Source organism: Prosopis cineraria, unplaced genomic scaffold (assembly GCF_029017545.1).
Source record: "Prosopis cineraria cultivar Desert tree isolate PC_DT_omini unplaced genomic scaffold, ASM2901754v1 PC11, whole genome shotgun sequence".
Classification (NCBI taxonomy): Eukaryota; Viridiplantae; Streptophyta; class Magnoliopsida; order Fabales; family Fabaceae; genus Prosopis; species Prosopis cineraria.
In genome coordinates, this window is record NW_026555342.1 from 38,636,445 (window position 1) to 38,656,733 (window position 20,289).

Below are 20,289 nucleotides of genomic sequence, written 5' to 3' on the forward strand. Positions count from 1 at the left end.
TTGATTAGGAATTAAAGAAGCAAAGATTAAATTAAAACTATTTTTTTTGGTATTTTCAAGATTTTAGACAGATTTGGAAAATGGTTGAAATGTGTGATTAAAATACAAATTGATAATCTTCCTAGGCACATGAACTCTCTCTCTTATCCTTGCTTTATCTAATTAATTTTCTCTTAACCCTAATTAGTTTTAAAGTCATCCTAATAACCACTAAGAATTTAACACTCATAGGTTCTTTTGATTAATTAGGACCCTAAATTAACCCTTAAAACTAATTATGCTTAAAAATAACCAATTGATTATGAAGCTAATTTCCAATTCCAGCCCTTGCTTTAACCAAATGAGACCTCAAATTGATTAAGAAAATGATTAGCCAACTCCAAGTGTGCTTAATGCACAACTGTGACTCACAAACTTATAAAAGGCAACTAGAAATTAAATGCAATAAGAGATTAAATAAAATAAAGATTTGGACAGCACCAAAATCACTATGACAACACCTCAATTGGCAAATAAACAATATGATAACCTCATATAATACTCAACTAAGTATCATAAAGTTTAATTCCAACAACCATTATCACTACAATGTCATAAGCATCAAAATTCAAGGAATTAAATAAGAGGTAAGAGATAAGAAAAACTCTCAAAATCCACAAGCTCAAAGAGAGTTCATCCATGCATCCTAGAAAAAGAAGACAAGCCTAGCCACTCCTCATTAGCATCCTCATAGCTTCTCCTTGTTGACCAACTTTAGAAACTACCATGGATAAAGACCTTGAGATTTGGCTAAGATGGAATGGAGTGGATGATGGATTCTTTTAATGGGTTATGGTGTGGATTATTAAGGGATTTCAATGGTGGGTTTGGATGGTGAAATGGAGGGTTTTAAGGTGGAGAAGTGGTGGAATGAAGGTGAAAGATGAGTGAAAAATGTGAATGAAGGAACTGTGGTTGTGGAGCTTGAAATTTTGATTATCTTGGAATGTTTGAAGCTTATTTAGATTAATATAATGGCTAGGAATCATGCCCACCAAGTACTTTAAAGTGATGTGAGCCTTGTGTGCATCTAATGATCCTTTCATATGGTGTTTCATGTATGGCCATGAATTTTAGGAATGAATTATTTAAATGGTAGTAAATGAAAATGGAAGACAACTAATAATCTAAAAATGGAAGGAGAATTTCAAAAATAATATGATGGGGATGATGGAAAAATGCATAGCAAAAATAAAAAAAAAGGGAATTAATTTTGGAAGATAGAATTGTCATAAATATCCTTGAGCTTTCTTAAGATTTCATCAATTATTTGTGACCTTTTGATGATCAAAATAGCTCATCCGAGGGACCAAATTTCATTCAAGGGGCTGCCATCATCATCCAAGTGCTTCCCATGGCTTGAAACATATAATGAGCTCATTAAATAGCAAGTTATGTCACAAATAATTCTATGTCTTATAAATTTATCCAATTTAAGGTTAAATTATGAAAATGTGATGAAATGAATTAAAGTGATTAAATAGAATATTAGGAGATAAATTTAGTTATGAGAAATTTCCTAGGATTTTTTAATTACAAAAACTAAACCTTGTACCCTTCCAAAGTTCATTGAAGCTACAATTAAAGTACAAAAAGTGTTCACTTTAAAAGATGTTTTAATAAATAACTCACAAATTAAGTTGAATTAACTCAAATTAAACTCATGGGATTAATGAAGAACTAAATTTTAGCAAATGATGAATTTTTCTATTTTTCAAAAATTACAATTTGCCCTTAAACTTTCAAAATTTTTAACTTTTGCTCCAAAAGTACTAGAAATTACAAAAAGCTTCCCAGATGATCTAAAATGCTTAATTACCCTTAAAAAGTGTCAAAACCTAGGGAAAATAATATGAAAATGATATGAATAAATGATAGTTATCAATTTCCTCATTTAGTTTTCCATTAAAGAAAATGATCTTTATATCCATCTGATGTAATTCCAAATCTAAACTTACTATCATATCTATGATTAACCTAAGTGCGTTAAAATGCACACTAGTGAGAAAGTGTCCTCATAGTCTACACCTTCATGTTAGTGTACCCTTTAGCCACCAAACAAAATTTGGTTTGTCAATCAATCCATCCACATTTCTTTTGTATTTGAGAACCTACTTGCTCTTAATTACCTTTTGGATTGGTAGGTCAACCAACTCCCAATTGCATTAAATTGGAATCTATTTCCTCTTGTATGGTCTTTTGCCAATTTTAATTAGCAAGTCTTATCAGTGCTTCTTTGACGCTCATAAGATCTTCATTATTGCCATCTAGACTAATGACGAAGGCTACTCCTTCAATTGAGAATCATCTTCTCAAAGCTTTGCCCCTTCTACTTCTCTAACGTAGGTTAGTTTCAAGATTCTCTTTTTATATTTGAGTGAGATTTTCATGTGAAAAAGGCTTATTTCTGCTACTCAAATCAATAGACTAGGGAATATTCACTAGTCTACATTGGATCGATCATCAGTTTCATAAAGATTTTGTTATTAGTCAATCTCTCCCTTATTAGGGAATTCAATTTCTAAGAACATCGTGTCCCTTGATTCAACCTCAATCATTAAGCCATCATCATCATGTTCACCAACGAAAACATAACCCTTTGAGTGTTTAAAGTATCTTACTAAGATACAGTTCTTCCCTCTAGGGCTTAACTTCCCGTGTTTATGGGAAGAATCATGGACATATGCTGTTGATCCTTATGGTCTTAGAAAAGTTAAGTCTAGTTTGTGGCATGTCCATAGTTCATAAGGTGTGCTTATGACAAATTTGGAGGGTACACAGTTAAGTATGAAAGCAACTGTCATTAGTGCATCCCCCCAATATGAAATTTATAGGTTTGCTTGTACCATTATAGACCTAACCATATCAAGGACCTAACAATGAAATTGGTAGTCTTGATCTTATGATTTAATTAGTTCTCTACAATTTTAAGGTATTTTTCTAATTTTAAGAGCTCAAATTTGTGAGAAATCAAGTAAATATGCCATATCATGAGAAATAATTGATAAAGATAATAAAATATCATACTCTATGTCTAACCCTCACACTCATGGATCCATAAATGTTAGTGTGTGCCAATTGCAAAAGAATTTCAAATGATGATTTTTTTTTTCTATAACAATGTCAAAATCATGAAAGAATGACATTTATTTAGCACTTAATTAAGGAAATAACATTCACAAGATTTCATCTAATTTCTAATGCATGGAGTACTCCAAGAAGCATTAAGGGTTAGTCACCTTGCAACAATAATTTTGCAAGTACTAACCCTATAACCTTGACTCTAGGTTGTTTATGTAAAGTCTCTACTCAATTCGAATTTAACCATTCACAATTACACATAAAACAATACAATTACAAATCAATATCAGAGTAATAGCTCCTTATTTGTTTTCAAATTATGGGATTTTAACTTCATAAAACATATATTTAAATAAAAGGGCCAATGCAATGCAAATACACAATTTAAGACCCAAAGGCACAAATCCTTTTCTATGGAACATGCTATACGCCACAGCTTATACCACTATGCACCGCGGCATGTGTATAGAGTAATGTGCCTTGCCTCTGTCTGTGCCATATGCTGCGGTATATATGACAACAAATTATGATAGTTCAAATAGCAAACTTTCGCCACGCACCATTTCAACATCCAACGTCCAATTAGAGTGATTCAAATGTCCACATGAGGCTTATAACATATTCTAAGTAATGAGATAAGTTTGAACTCAATCTGACTGTCTAATCTAAAATTGAACACCCGGGTGCAAAAATCACTAGTCTTTCAAAAACTTGCACATTAAGTATTCAATTCTCATTCATTGTCCCATTAGACCACTTCGGGTCTTAAACCAGTTCAAAAAGGACCATATACACCGAATTAGCACCTTATACCATATATAACACATCATATACTCAATTTGACCTCTCAATGCCACATTACACACTTATGAACTTATACGAGGCACAATACATACAATACATATTCACATAGACTTATTCCACTTTTAATCATTCGACTCTTACATATGGGGCCCTGCCTCACCATATGATCAAGAATTACAATTATACTTGACTCTTTCAAATGCAGCTCTGCCTCACCATTTGTGTCAAGTTCTCACATATATACACAATTCAAAATCAATTTCACATTCAACACATAAATATACAAATAAAACAAATTACATAATGACATACACTTGCTTGAATAGCATCCAGGCCTACTCACGTACCCACTACTGGGGCACCTTCAGTGAGATGCAATATCATATATATAAATACAAGCAATTTTTCACAACACAATTCATATACACATCCACTTATACATCCTAGTTGGTAACTCATACTTTAACATATTATACATTTATTTCACTCAATGATAGTCATACCACTACTAAATGAAGCTATTCTTTCCTCGCTTCCTTTCTCGACCTTCTCGTGCTCTCTTCACCTGTATTCAAAAGTAACGGAGTGAGAGATACATTCCAATAACTCAAAAGTAATCCCAATTATAAATTAGTAAGCAAAATCATAATCAAGAGATAAAATAACATGTGTTTCAGTAAAAGCAATATCATATGTATATACAGAAATTCATTCTCATCAATCTCATCATGCTCACGCTAATGCATTCTTGGTTCCACTTAGCAGAGTAATCTCTATGCTCATACTAGGACTTCCAGTCACATGGAACAAAGCCCACCATACCTCTACTCAGACCAGATAATCCTCTTCGCATATATAGAGTAGGACCACAACCCCCTACCCTAGTCTAGGGTAACCTCGTGGATTATTCCTTATCCTAGGCCTGTCATGACAGAATCAAGCTCTATGCTCTAGATCATCAGAATTCTCCTAGGTCCATCCTGGCAGAGTTAAGTTTTACACTCTAAATCATCAAAACTTCTCGGACCTCTTCACGATAAGGCTGCGTCCCCTTATCATAAACTAGGGTATACTCATGGATGCTATTCATATCAATGCACATGTCACCTCGTTCGTTTCAATAAATACTCACACCCGCATGCATATTTGTGATTCTTTCACAATGCTACTACTCTATTAGTACACAACACAATGCACATAGTTATATAAAAATACTTATAAACAATTTTACAAACAAACAAGTAAAAAGGTTATTTCAGTTACCTTTAACCCTTACCAACCACACTAAGCTCCCAAGGGCGTAGATTCTCACGAGCAACTCCACAAGTGCTTAATCTATACAACACGGTATCTCTTAATCAATCCTCCATTTTACATAAGTATTGATTTAGCTAAACCAAATCCCTCACACATTCAATTAGAACCCCTTTTTAATTCATTTATCCACTATCTATAGTCATTGACCCTATAGGCCACTCAAATGACCATAACAACCCCCTAATACATTTATTCAATCAATTTCTCAATTTTGAATAATTTTTAGGCTAGTTTGAGCCTAAATCCTTAAAGCTTAACCATTCAACTTCATATTAGTTACAAAACCTTAGTTTCGTATTCGATAGCCCCTTTTTGACACTTTTTTTTAGATTTCAATAATGTAACTGACAAATTTCAATAAACGACTCCACAAAATGATGTGAGTCACCAAGTTTCATGGTATGGCTCGGCAATTTATAAGGCAAAAAACAATAACAAAAGCGGCAGCAATAACACCAACCTGTGCTTTAGCCAAACAAATGAGGCATATAAGCAATAGCTTTGGTGGCCTTTCTGGTTCCCACACAGGCTGTCAGCTGGAATGAACATCAAGTGTCAGGTGATGATAAATGCCAGCAGCTTCTCTGAAAGTGGTGACCAAAATCTATAACGAAACAAACAAATTATAAATAGATGTAATCAATGAAACAACTAAGATCATGATGAAGAAAGGAGTCTCAATGCATACCAGTTCATAGAACTTCTAAAGCCCTCTCCCCTATTTGTACTCATAAAGAAGTAATATGGGCATCGAGCATTACTCCAACATATCTTTCCCATAGCTTCTGTAATGGAGCTGCTCTCACTAAGACTCTTCAACTGCACTTTGTCCTGAGCTTAACTCCTAAAGTTTCACTAGGGTAGCGGAATCACATGCATCAATCTCCTTTACAATTAAATCTTCAAAAGTGGAATTTGTGACTATTGTAATCAAGCAAATTTAAACCTGTGGCTGCTATGGAGATGGCTGTGTCCCTGATAATGACTCAGACTCTGCGTGGTCTCTTGGGAGCTGATCAGGAATAAAAAGCCAGAACTGATCAAATTACTTCCAAAGAATTTGAAGTACTGTGAATAAAGAAAATCACAAAAAATTACATGCAACATATCATCATATTTGCATGAGATACAAGTTTCAAGAACTGCAAACTTTTGGCATTAATATTCAATAATCCTCTATATCTATAGAAAAAGGGAAAATATAAAGGATTTACTGCAGCAGTGAAATGTAAACACACTGAAACAGTGCTCGGAAACACTCAAACAATACTGAAAATGGAACACTGATAATGCAAGGGAATGAGACACTTATCTCCCACAAGCCTACACATACAACCACATTTTACCCACACCCACTCTGACACTGTCAGAGCAATTACTTATTCTTGATTCTGCTCTCATCTTTTACTTCAAACTCCGGTTTATCCTTCTCTGCTTGTTGGGCAGGACCCTTCAGCTTATGACTCACCTTTCCCCTCCACTAAACCTTGCCACACAAACAAGTAGGCCTGCCCATCAGTAACTTAGAGCCCAAACATGAAATCCATGTTGTACCAAAAATTGGGAGAGAACACAGATCATTATCTACTGCAGCAGTATTGCATATTTTGGGAATTTATGACTAGAAAGCATACATATGCAACCAGTGCAAAAAGTGTGGTCAGTCACTATAGCATCAATAGCCTCATTTTGACAATTAACATAAAATTAATGAATCACAGTAATTACCTGCATTAGGCATCTCTAAATAAGAATCCACCAGCTTAAGATTGCTAGTCTGCCCTCCAGCAGCTGTAGACCAATCCCAACCAAATGAAATAATTCAAACCTTGTGGCTGCTATATATGAGGAGCCTTCCAAGCTGTAAATCAGCAGGATAATCCAGAGATTAATTTAATAGAAAACATATCAGCAGTATGATATCTGGCTTGAGTCATGAAACTATCATCTCATCCTCCTCTGTCATTTTGCATTCTTGATCAAGGAAAAGCTGCATATGATGGATCAAGCAGATTGTTTCTTAATGCTTAGGCACTCCTCGTTTTCTCCCTCTATTCTGCCTCAAGAAATTCAACTTTGTCCGGGCAATCGTCAATAACTCATTCATTTGATCTGTGCCTCCAGACCAATCCAGAGGTACCAATCCCCTAGCTTGTAAATCCTCTAAAAGCTTTTCCTTTTCAACATTAAAAGTTCCATCACAAGCAGAACTAATAAGAACTGTGTAAATTGAGGAATTAGGCCAAAGATGCCTTCGCTTCATTTCTTCATAAAGTTTGAAAGCAGCCATAACATCACCATTAGCACAAAAGCCAGAAATAAGAACGTTGTAGGCAGCTACATCAAGCTTCACACCACAGCACACCATTATACTTCTCAAGTATAAAATCTTATTAAGATCACCTTCTTTGAAACAAATGTGCATTAAAGTAGTGAAAGTAGCAACAGTTGGAATCAACTGATTGCGGATCATGAAATCAAGAACTAGAATGGCATTTTCAATATTCCCGCAGGATGCAAGCCCTCTAATGATTGCACTCTCAGCAACATCACAAGAGCAGACACCAAGCGTTTTCATCTCATCTTTTAGCCTCATTGCTTCCTGTACATTTCCCACTCTACACATGCCCTTTATTAAAGTGATATATTGTCTACATGAAGGAACGTATCCAATTTCCAACAAGGAATGCAGAATAAGATGGGCTTCCTTAAAAGCAGAAGCTCTAACTAGTCCACTGAAAAGGGCATTGTATGTATCAACATTACAAATAACTCCCAACCTATCCATAAGATCTACCACATCAAATGCCATTTTTATCTCATCCTTTCCACATAACTTGGTAATAAGCATGTTAAATGTATAAATATCAGCTACTAAACCATCAATCATCATGCTTTTCAAAAATTTCACAGCAACTTCCCATGCTTCAGACATGCAAAGAATAAGAGAATGACATGTTAACCTATCTGCTACAAAACCACGTCTAATCATGTCTTTATATATCCTCAAACAATTTGTCATGGCATGCCTCTTGGCATATCCATGCAGAAGAATGTTGTAAGTAGCCAAATTGAAAGATAAACTTCTGCTCCTCATGTTTGAAAGGACATTATTTGCCCTAACCATCTGTCCTCTCCTTGAATAATGATCCAAAAGCACATTGAATGCAATAGTATCAAGCCCAACACCTTTGTTCAGTATCTCTTCAAAAGTAAACAAAGCAGCTCTCGAGTGACCTGCCTTAAGTAAGCCAGAGACTAATACAGTGTATACAGCAGGATTTGGTGATAGCAATCCTTTTTCCATTGCTTTTCCTGACAAAATGAGTGCAGCAACCAATTTACCCTTCTTGCATAGCCCAGCAATAAGACTAGTGTATGTGTAATTGTCAGGAAGCAAATTATTCATAATCATCTCATTTAAAAGATCAACTGCATCCAACAGATTTCCAGATCGACACATCCCAGCAAGTAATGTATTGTAAGAAACATTATCAATGGCAGAAGGTTGGCGGTGAAGTCTATGCAAGAGTTTTTTCGCCTCATTTATATGTCCACCAATGCAAAGTCCTTTCAACAGACTCCCAAATGTAAAATGACTTGGGAAATGGCCAATAGTAATCATTTCATCTAACAAAGAAAAGGCTTTTAACGCATCACCCAAATTGGCATAACCATTTATGATACAATCAAGAGTAATGGCGTTGGGATCAAGACCCATCCTGCTCATGTGATGCATAAAATATTCTGCCTCCTGAACTTTTCCACTTCTACAAAGAGTGGCAACCAACACATTACATGTAAAGTGATCTGCAACATGACCTTTGCAATTCATCACTGCATAAACATTTAAAGCCTCTTTTATGCTCCCCATCTTGCAATAGTTATATATTAATGTTGAGTACAAAATGCGGTTTGGAACAAGTCCTGCCTTATACATTTTACACAAGATCTCCTTTGCATTATTTATCTTCCCCGCCTTGAAAAACCCATTTATGAGCACTGAAAATGTGACAACATCAGGGCCTATAGAATCTTTTAAAATATTATTTAGCAACAGCACAGCTTCATCTAGTAAGCCATTCTTACACATCCCATCAATAATTGTAGTATAACTAATACAACTTGGTGTCAACCCATTCAACCTCATTCTCTCAAGAATCCTAAAAACTAAGTCAAATTCAGCATGCCTGGATAGTCCTTTCAAAAGTGCTCCATAAGTCATTTCATTAGGTTGTAGACCATGTGATTCCATCAAATCTAAAAGTCTCAACGCTTCACCAATATTGCCCTCACTACAATGCCCATCAATCAAAATATTGTAAGTGATAGAGTTTGGTGATAGGTTAAGCGATGTCATCTCATCAAAAACATGAGCAGCAACTCCAGTCTTCCCCTCTTTAACAAAACCATTAATGAGTGTATTATAAGTAATATCATTAGGATATACATCTTTCATTCTCATCCTTTTCAATAATAAATAACCTTTAGCACTTCTTCCATCCCTACACAAACTATCAATGAAAACATTATATGTACAAACATCTGCTATGATGCCCTTTGAGGCCATACGGTCAATCAGTTCAGATGCCACTCTATACCTACCTTTCTTGCAATACCAATTCAGAAGAGTATTATACGTGACTACAGTTGGAAAATAACCAGAGTCTTCCATTTTCCTTAACAGATAACCAGCACTCTTAAGCTTCCCTTCTTCACATAAGACATTTAACAGTATGTTCAAGGTAGCAACATTGGGACAAAACCTATTGGCTAGCATTTCTTTGAAAAGGGACCAAAACAACTCAACTTTCTGGTCTTTTACCAATGACCCTAGCACCATGTTGCAAGTGGATATTGATGGCTTCAATCCCTGTAGTCCCATCAATTTGAAAGTATATACAGCATCCCCAACCATCCCTTCTCGTAAACAAACTCTAATTAGGAGGTCAAAAACAGCTGGACTAGAATTGCAAAAGGGGTACGTCTTCATCAGGGCATAAAAAACAGAGTTTGAACCAATGCGCATTTGTAAAAGTTGTTTTAAGATTGATTTGGCGAAGTTGTACATTCGAGCTCTAGCCAGTGTGTGCGCTGTAGTGCACATTATATGGGTAACGTGATTGAGCTCCAAACCAGGTTGCTTGATGACCCATTTAAGAAATTTCAAAGCTAACCTTCCATGAACAGGCCTAAGTGAAGCCAATCTGTATTTCATAAAATTCAGTGACTCCCAACGGTCTATAGTCAAAATTGTATACACGCTCTTCTCCATATCTGAAACTGTTGAGCCCAGAAGGTACTAGTTTGATGCTGACAATGGAATGAAAAAGCGAAAAATCATGTTCAGAAAGAGATTGATTTACAGGAATCATAATCATAAATGTGATCAGTGAAAGAGATAAAGGGGCAATGGAACTTACGTTGATTCAAAAAGAATTACTTGTAGATACTTGGCCTCCCCACTCACAGGTTGAATAATTTAAAGATGGTTCATCTATTTGAACCAGTATAAAGACATCAATCATACTATCTGACAATAAATGAAGCTGCCATCAGTCACAGTATTAGGATCACCAGTCATCTAGTAACCTGCTTTAAAATCTCATTAATGACAAAAATCCTACATAATTTTCATTACATGGTAATTAATTTGTCAAATGCTACCACACAAAATTCAGATTCAATAAACTGGCTTCCAAAATATATACACATAGGCTATAAAAATTCCCCCAAAAAAAAAAAAATTATGCTATGGTGGAACCGTTTGTCCTCCTTGTCTTTGAAAATTAGATCTTTAGTCCAATAAATACAAAAAGTCTAGCATAACTGAATTTGATGTGAGAACTTGACCGATCAACCTTCTCAAGGCTACTACTTTTATCTAAGACATTGATAGCTTGTTTCAAACTCATATTATTTCTCCAAGACTTGAAATGGATCAGGTATTACCTGATTTAGGACTGGAATCCCTGTCAATGAATTTCAAGAGCTTTGTTGGCTGAGCAATCTCAACCGCAGCAGAGCTATTACATTTTTCAGCAGAAGTTTTTAAGAGCCATGTTATCACGCCCCAAACCTGGAGGTAGATGAACGTAACATACAATTCAGTTTGCATACTTATAAGCCTAAAGAACCAATGGTAATAAAGCCATAACAAAGAAAATTCCCATATGAAAATAGGTTTTCACCAAATATTTTAACTAAGCCTATTTTGAAACATAGGTCCTCCCTAGTTAATACAACCACCCAACTATCAATATAGAATTTTTCAAGAGCTATGTTCCTTATTGTTGAACCATGTATTTTGATGATCACAAAACTAAGAGAAGATGTGTTTGTTACTCGTGCAGATTTCAAGATCCATTGAAGTGACAAAACCTCCAAAAGCATGAAGATCAAGAGCAGATTGAGTTTAATAGGTTTATTTATTTATTTATCCTAGATTTAATGTGAAAACTATGAAAGCTTAATTACATGTCATTAAATTGATAAGAATGCATCATTTTAAAATCAATCTTAGGTTCATAAGTCCTTTGATCTCAAGTGTCAAACATTTAGAATGTACCTATGTTCATAATAAGACTTGGTAGAACCAATCAAGCTTGAAACAAATTGAATCACGCTTGAATTAGACTTTAGAAGTTAGACACTACACTGAGAGTCGTTTCAAGTTTGAATTGGCATCTATGTGAGGAAGTGTCTTGGAAATACTTCTATGCTCTAATTCATGCTCGAATGCTCATTACATTCATGCTTGAATTGTCACCAAGTGTCATCTTGCATTTTGCACAACTGACATTTCATGCTGGAATTAGGCAAATCCATGTGTGAAATGGCTCATGCCCAAGTTGGGTTAAAATTTGATCTTAAAGAACCTAAAACCAAGCAAGCCAAATCAAGTTTGTATTAGACTGTTTCAAACGTAATTTGTCACCCAGAGAAGCTAGGTGCTTTTGCTATCCATCTCACGCTTGAAATCTTGATGCATTCACACGTGAGTTGTCATCTAGAGAAGTTGAGAAGTTTTGCTATCCTTTTCATGCGTGAGAGCTAGATGCATTCACGCTTGATTTGTCACACAAAGAAGACTAAAACTTCAACCATCCAAATCATGCATGAAAGTACTTAAGTTCCACACTTGAAACATCATATATAAAACTAAGGACTTAGCCAGGTTCCATTTCACGTGTGAATGGGTCTGTTTCACGCTTGAAATGTCACCAACAACTATACTCACTATTCCAACGGTCTAAAACTTTATTAATATATATATATGACCTCATGTAAGTTAGTAGGCAATGAAGTGAGCTTATTAACATCATTCTTAGTTCGCGAGCATTCTTGAAAACATATTTCTAAGCATCAATATGTCTGCATTCATTCTCTCATCAAATCTATGTTAGATTTGTGAAAAACTCTCATCAAGTTTATAGGGCTACATTGTATTATCAACTCTTTTGAGAGAGTTCTTCGAATGTGCTAAAAGAGTTCTTCAAATGTGCTAAATCTTTCCTATCATCTCTTTGAATGAGAATTCATCAAAAAACACCTTCCACTTACTCTTAAGTGAATAAGGGCTGTTATCCTTTGTGCTGTACAAAAAAGAGATTTTCTCTGTGGAGGTGAATTTAGTAATGAGAGATTTCCTTGCTATTAAGAGAGGTGTTCTCTTGAGTGTGAAAGACTCACAAGTGTTGTGAGATATTTGAGCTTGTGGAAATAGTGAAAAATCTCAAAGATAATCTTGAGGACTAGACGTAGGCCCATGGATTGGGTTAAATTAGGATAAAACTCTTTGTGCAGCATCTCTATCCCTTAAACTCTTTTATATTCAATATATTTATATTTTGATCTCTCTCTTGGTTCTTCAACTTCAGTTTGTAAAAGCTGTATTTGTGTGCTATTGCTGTTTGTGTTTTCACTAAAGTTGATTGTGAAAATATTAGATTAGTCGAAAATTTTCTCAACACCCAATTCATCCCCTTAGGTGTTGTTGCCATATCTAACACCCACATGTACCACACGGCTCAAAATCAATACAAATACACAAATAGGGTTTGATACTACATGTTTGGGTTAGTGTAATTAATGTTGACTTCAATTAAATCAAAATATAGTTTCAAAGTGAAACATAGGACATATGAACAACTACAGGACTTGCCAATAAAGTGCAAACTGACCCCCTACACTGCAAATACAAGTCTTGGTTGCACAAATACCAAAAAAATAATGTATTTAAAAAGTCGTGACGCTCAATGAACAGTATACTATCTATGTATAAAAAGTACAAGTCCTAAGCATGAATTTCTCAACAATGTAGAATAAAAATATGAAAATAATATTTAATATTTGAATAACCAGCAAAAAAATTGTCCATTTCCCGGTTTAAAAATAAAATTTCAATTAAGTAGACAGGGCAATATCAAACATTTCATCCAAATCCATGTTAGAAAATCATACAAACAGTGTGAATAAATAATCGATTTAATGTCAATAAGAAATAGAACCTCTTTTGGGCTTGATGGATTTTCAATTTGAAGTTGATGATAGATATAAAACAAGCTCAGTCAGATGTTGAGAAGTGGTCTCAACTTTGGTATTATAGCTTAATTTTTTATTGCAGTATAATTGCTGAATTATTAAATGTGGGTTGTAGCACTTTTAGTATTGTATGGACATAGCTATTTTTTGACCAAAAAACAAAATGGACATAGCTATTTTCCTAAATTCTAAAAAATGTATATTTTATGAAAAAATGTATTTCTTTTTAATATCCTTATCTCGTATTGTTTAAGTAATTTTCAATAGAGTAGAAATGTTATTTTCTGCCAACGACTGGAGGGTAGTTGCAAGATACTAAGACCACTACTCAAGACTCATCATTAGATGTGGCTAGAGCGTTACAAGGTTTTATCTTAAAATAACTATGTTCTTCTTGTTTCTTCTTTGTATCTCTCTAAGGTTTAATCTTGAGTGGTGAGATCCCTTGCAACACTATATCTCTAATTTGGTGTGTGTGTGCTTTTCTGTATCTTTAAACAAGAAACTCATGCACAAGACAAGAAGAATATTAGCTAAACAATTATTTAAAATAAATAAAGTGATGCGGGAATGTACCAAGCTGATTCCTTGGAAAAGGATGATGCTAGGTAACTCCTAGATACAAATAACACAAAATCATTACTTAGATCATCTCATTATTCAATTATCCTTCCTGGCACTTCATTCAAATGATAGTAAGCACCCAAAAATAGTAACAGGATTCAAGAACAAATTTATTGAAGCCATGCCATGGCTATATGACAAAGGGATAAAGAACTATCATCAACCTTAGTAGTAGTATACAATTTTGTTATTCCTTGATTGCATCAAAGCATCAATTTCATTCTTGTTCATTAAATCGACACAAAAGAGAACATTGTTTGAATTGAAAAAAAAAAAAAAAAAAAACCCAGACGTTTAACTGTTTGGAGCAAGGGAACACAAATATGGTATCTCATTCAAGAACCAAGTTGGATTAACAGTATTTAACCTCCTTCATTCCTATTAGTCTCAGCCCAATACTACTTTCAATCTTGCATTATTTGTAATAAATTAAAGATAATGGTAGAGCACTTACATGTATTGAACAATGTATCTTGTAGTAGCCACACGGAAAGCTGTAAAATCAAGTCACAAAATAAACTCATTTATTTTTTCACAATAGAAGACACCAAATTTGTGAAATGAAAATTAATGAAGGAAAAGATATGAAAGATACTCCATCTCATTGACTAAATCATTAAGGCCAAAGAAAAAACTTTTGAAAATTGTCAACCAAAATCCCTTAACTAACAACATTTCTAAAAGTTTGGTATATGATAAATCACAATAGCTCATACAATCCATGTAGCCGACCCCACCAAGTGGGATAAAGCTTCTTGTTGTTGTATCAAACTTCACATTAATAGTAAGGGACACAAATCCAATTAAATTCACAATCCACCACAATCACAACAGTAAGAAAATTGTTTTGGCAAATAACAATTGGATTAAAAAAACATAAATCCAAAAATTTCCTTATATAGCCAAGTATTTGTTCTCCTGAATTCAATTCAATTTTCCAGCTAACTTATGTTTTCCTAATATTATAATACATCCTAGACAATAGACATCTCCAGATTGCAGTTAAAAGAGCTCACAGTTAAATCATCCATGATGAATGTAACGTACTAAAAAAACCCAATCTAAAACCCATGTATGCATGAAAGCACCCGCTAAAAGCTTCTAGGAAATTGTAGAAGTAGAAATTAAAGCAAAACTCATCAAAATTCCAATAGCAACTGAAGAAAATTTTCCAAGTTTAAAATGCAATAAGTTATGGCATAATAAGAACCAGGATTTAAATTCATCAAAACTCTGTTTCTTATATTCATGGAAACCAACGATCACTCAATCAGTAAAGACAAAAGAATTGTTAATTAATCCGAATGAAACTAAGAACATGTTATTTAGTTATATGAATTATTTCAACAGGTACAGCCTCACGTAAACAAGAGTTTAAATTAGAAAAAGGACCAAAGGAGGCAATCAAGCAAGAAAACATTATGAGTTTGAACTCGATGCTAGAACTTAACTCCCTGCACAATGCCCAAGAATTTAACAACGACCAATCAGCATCCAGCAGAAAAATCATAAATAAAAATGAACTTAATTTATCATTGCTTCTTTCTTCAATATTCAATTAAAATCAAACTCGAAGACAATTGTCGTTAACAAAAGAATGAAAGAAGAGTTAACCTCGAGTTTCTGCCTTGTGATTACTTCAGATAAGCCCGTGATGCACATGAACGGCTCAATTGCTTCCTGATTAGGCCTCGCCATTTAGAATCTAATTGGTTTGGAACCGAAATTGATTTGCAAGGTTAACTGTTGATTCTTTGAAATACTATTTACTAAAGAATTTCCTTGTCGCGTTTAAGAAAAAGGTGAGAGCTACTGGGATGAAATATATTGAAATGGGATTTTGGGGTTAAAACACTTAATATGATGGAAATAACTTAACTTCTCCAATCTCATACGCCATGTATCCCTCAGAGATGTAGCCCTCCAAGGGAAGTGAAGACCTCGGAGAACTTGTCGTCCTCGTCTTGTCGAACTGGAACAGGAGGAAGCGATGAAGGGTGAAGCGAAGTGAATTGTGGATTTGGATGGCGGTCGCAGACGGGAAGATGGAAGCTCCGTGCCAAAAATCTTCGAGGGGAGTGGAAGTGGTGGAGGCCGAGTGAGAATGGAGATGGGGACTTCGGAGCGGCCGAAGAACGGGAGGCCAAAAATCAATTAGCTCCGATTTTACCTTTTTTTTTTTTTTTGGAAGTGTTGAAGGCATTTTTACTTCTAAGTTATTCATTCAGTATTCTAAATTTGCCATTTTCCCCTTCAATGTTTAAAAATAATGTACAGAATGCCTGAGGTTAAAAAATTAATTTTAATTATTAATTGATAAAAAATTATAAAAAATGATAAAAGTTTATAAAAGAGAATTCATAAAATTATAAATAAATATTATATAAGAAAATTATTATCAATTAAGTTCTGATATAGTGATTGGTCAAAATCATATTCTAGCATTTTATGTGAGTCAAAATAATATTTGTATCCTATTATTTATATATAACTTAGGAATTTAATTAATGTTTGTTATAAATATTATGTTATGGATATCTATAACTCATAACTCTTAAAATTCATTTATCATTAAAGTCCACATGAATGGCATAGAAGGAATTCAAAGGTTACACATAATGCACCATTCCATGCCTTTTTATATCTTTGTAATATTAGGATAAGACTTAAATAGTTAAAGGTCTATAAATAAAGGTCATGTCCAAAGCATATATACACTAGTGAATAAAAATTTTCTTCCATTATTTTCTCTTCATTCTTATATTGTCTTATTCTTCTCTACTATTCACATTAACTATATTTTACAACAATGTTAGTTTTCTTCTAGGTATTTATAAGTAATTTTATGAGTCCTTTTATATAGTTTTTGAGGTCATATTTTACAATTTTTTGATAAATTTGAGGTCAAAGTTAACCTTTTTATCAATAGATTAGTGTACCATTGTCAAATATTGAAAAGAAAAATTGTGCTACCATATAAAAGTTTAGTGAATAATCAATGGGTAAAAATACTCTTTAACTTTTTTTTTTGTAATTTCAAACTCCAACTTAAAAGAAAGGAAGAATTGTATTACAGTACCACTTTTGAGAATTATGTCAAATAAAAAATAAAAAATTCTAAAAGTTCATTGCAAAACCAAAGGATTTAATTTGAAAGTATGTTTTGAAAAGAAATGACTATAATTCTCTTTATTTACTATTTTTGGAAAAAAAAAAATCCATCTTGCTATAGCTCTAGTGATAACTACTAAAAATTAAATGCCACAAGGTAGCCAAGGGAAAGTTTGAACCAAACACCCGTTAGTGCACTGAAAAACCCTAAGTTGTATCAAGCATTTTAAAGAAACTAAGATATAGTTATGAGTACATTTTAAGTCATTTTATCCCAAAGAAACATACAATTGTAATGAAACCAAGTCAATGATCAACGATAAGTTAAATTCTAGAGATAATTGAAGAGTTTTAGGGAATAAATGTTTATAATCTTGGATTTTAATGCAAAACAAATGGAAGGATTATTAAATAAATAATAAATCAAATAAGTGAGTCGGATCAGAGTCTTACCAAATTCGATAGTAGCAAAATTTACTCGACTACCCACACGAGTGTAGATTATTATAGTTTAGACTATAGTGCATAGCAGGTGCATCGAATAGAGGGAGGGAAAAAACAAACTAAAGAACTATTCGTTATGGGGTGAACTCTACCTCTAGTCACCTATCTCTATTTATATTGAAGGAAGGCTACTTATGAAAAGGGAAATCCAATCAATAATAATTCTCCTTATTATGGAGAGCATAATTTGATTGGAATAATCATCATTATTATAAAGGATTACTTCTCTTTTGGGAATTCAATCAAAAACTAATCAAATTAATTTCAAATTTTGGTCAACTCATCATTACTAGATTTATGTTACATCCCACTGATTGCTTATCAAGGCGAATTTTATGCAAATTCCAACATCTCCTACTCCCACTTGATAGGACTACCACCATGCAAATCTCATCTCTCTGACTTCATACTTGGTGCTCTATCATGACCAGTTAGACATGATGACCTTGATTTAGATGTTTGCACACCAAATTCTATGACAAGATTAGCATACAAAGACATCTTATTGTATACTTGCGCAGCAATTATAAGTTGCCTTAAGTGTAACATTCTAAATTTTCTAATTCTAAAACTAAATGCTAATTAGTGGTAAATTAATAAATTAATGTGTGATTAGGATTTTGGATGATGAGAGGATGTTTTGACTCATTAGGATGTTGAATGAATATGGTTGAGTAAAGGAATGGTGTTGTGGAGCAAAGCATGTGTGTAGTGAGAATTCTCCTCATTATGCCATACGCCGCAGCACATGATGCAGAAAAATGATAAGTATGAGAGTGGATCGACTCATGAAATAGAAATGAAGAGGAGAGAAAGGACGAGAGGAGATAAGAAGGAGAGATATCTCTACTAAGGCATCAATTATTGGAGCCTTAGGGGATACTTCTGACCGATAGCTTGCCAGGTAAGTTTCATACCACTTTTAACTCTAATTCTACACTAATTTCTCTTAGTAAAGTAATAGAGAAAAATTAGGACATTGTAAGGGGTTTGTTTCTTACTCTTTTATAATAAAAAGACTTAGGAATCAAATTAAAGTTTTGCGACTAGTTTAGAGTTCAACAATAAAGCTTTGACATTGAAAGCTTAAATTACCTTAAACTGTAAGAAAATGGGAATGGAATTGGGGAGAAGGTGTGTTAAAACTGATAGAAGTGAAAGAAAGGGGTGATTGGGGTGTAAGGAACCTAAATTAACCAAGTGAAAAGAAATGAATAATTAAATGTGGTCTTTAGTGATAATTAGTACTTACAGTCAATTTGATTAATTGACTAATAGTATTAATTGTGCGTAAATTGCTGTGTTGCGAATGTGCTTTGAGGTAAAGAAAGCATGTGGGGATGTTTAATTGTTGAGGAAATATAAGGGTAACCTTTATTGTGATAGAAGGTTTGAAGTAATCAAATAATTTACTCTATTTGATTTATATTGTAACTATTTGTGAGTATTGTAACTGTTGTATGAAATTGTTTTAGATTGTGCATGTTTTGAGAAATACATGATTATTGCATGAAAATGATTTCAAAGAAATAAGTTGCAAACGTATATGATAATATAATTGTATAAATGAATTTGAATATAAATAAATGGCTTGTATGTGAGCATGATCATGATAGGAGGTAGGAGTTCACTCATAGGGAGAAGTAGTGAGAATTCCATATAATATTCATTCTCCTCAATGCCCAACAGGATGTGCAGTGTTGGAGGATTCTATCTTTTTAATGCCTAGTGAGGTATACTGTTGGAGATCTGCACTCTTTAACATTTGCTTGATATAGTATTGGAGTAATGACACCCCGATCATTATGTGATAAGGGGAAACCTTAGTTTGAAGGTGAGACAGAACCCCTTTGGTCGAGTGATTCTATCATTGAAGGTGCGCTCAGGTCAATAGGTTATGATTGGCCTAAAGGAGTCTATGGTTTCGGTTCGGGATGATATGAAAGTTCAGATGGTAGATAATCATGCCAGTGGTGATAACTTAATGTGAAAATGGTTTTATAAAATAAAATTATATTATATGGTTTTACTTGCCTTTAAATTAAGCTGTACTTATTTACAATAGTTATTTGTGATAATTAGTAGTAGCAAGTTATTTCATTACTGAGATTATTATCTCACCTTATGGTTACATTTTTATAGGTTCGAAAAGACTTAGGACCGGCTTAGTAGTGCTATCACCGTGTGTTCAAAGAATTTGTGTAATAAATTTAACCTTTGTGTAAATTTGTAAATGATTAAGTTGCTATAGGATGCATGTGCTTA

The 20,289-nt window shown here is 33.8% G+C and overlaps 1 protein-coding gene across 6 annotated transcripts; it reads right to left on the bottom strand.

The window, feature by feature from the left end:
- Nucleotides 1-4,165: 4,165 nt before the first annotated feature.
- LOC129285565 (pentatricopeptide repeat-containing protein At5g55840) lies at nucleotides 4,166-16,562 on the bottom strand. Of its 6 annotated transcripts, XM_054921301.1 has the most exons (11): nucleotides 16,024-16,562; nucleotides 14,864-14,903; nucleotides 14,362-14,400; nucleotides 11,194-11,320; nucleotides 10,665-10,774; nucleotides 6,970-10,554; nucleotides 6,188-6,253; nucleotides 5,930-6,096; nucleotides 5,702-5,845; nucleotides 5,188-5,259; nucleotides 4,166-4,489 (listed from the first exon to the last, which is right to left on the bottom strand). In XM_054921301.1, the coding sequence occupies exon 6, from the start codon at nucleotides 10,514-10,516 to the stop codon at nucleotides 7,262-7,264; it is 3,255 nt and encodes a 1,084-aa protein (XP_054777276.1). In that variant the 5' UTR covers nucleotides 10,517-10,554; nucleotides 10,665-10,774; nucleotides 11,194-11,320; nucleotides 14,362-14,400; nucleotides 14,864-14,903; nucleotides 16,024-16,562; the 3' UTR covers nucleotides 4,166-4,489; nucleotides 5,188-5,259; nucleotides 5,702-5,845; nucleotides 5,930-6,096; nucleotides 6,188-6,253; nucleotides 6,970-7,261. The 6 variants fall into 6 exon arrangements, with proteins under 6 accessions (XP_054777276.1, XP_054777279.1, XP_054777275.1 ...); XM_054921304.1 differs by lacking the exon at nucleotides 14,362-14,400 and having other exon boundaries at nucleotides 6,970-10,543; XM_054921300.1 differs by lacking the exon at nucleotides 14,362-14,400.
- Between the last annotated feature and the right edge of the window lie 3,727 nt (nucleotides 16,563-20,289).

What these genes read in the sequence shown, in the direction of transcription:
- LOC129285565 (XM_054921304.1), bottom strand. Translation starts at nt 10,516, where the DNA reads ATGGAGAAGAGCGTGTATACAATTTTGACTATAGACCGTTGGGAGTCA.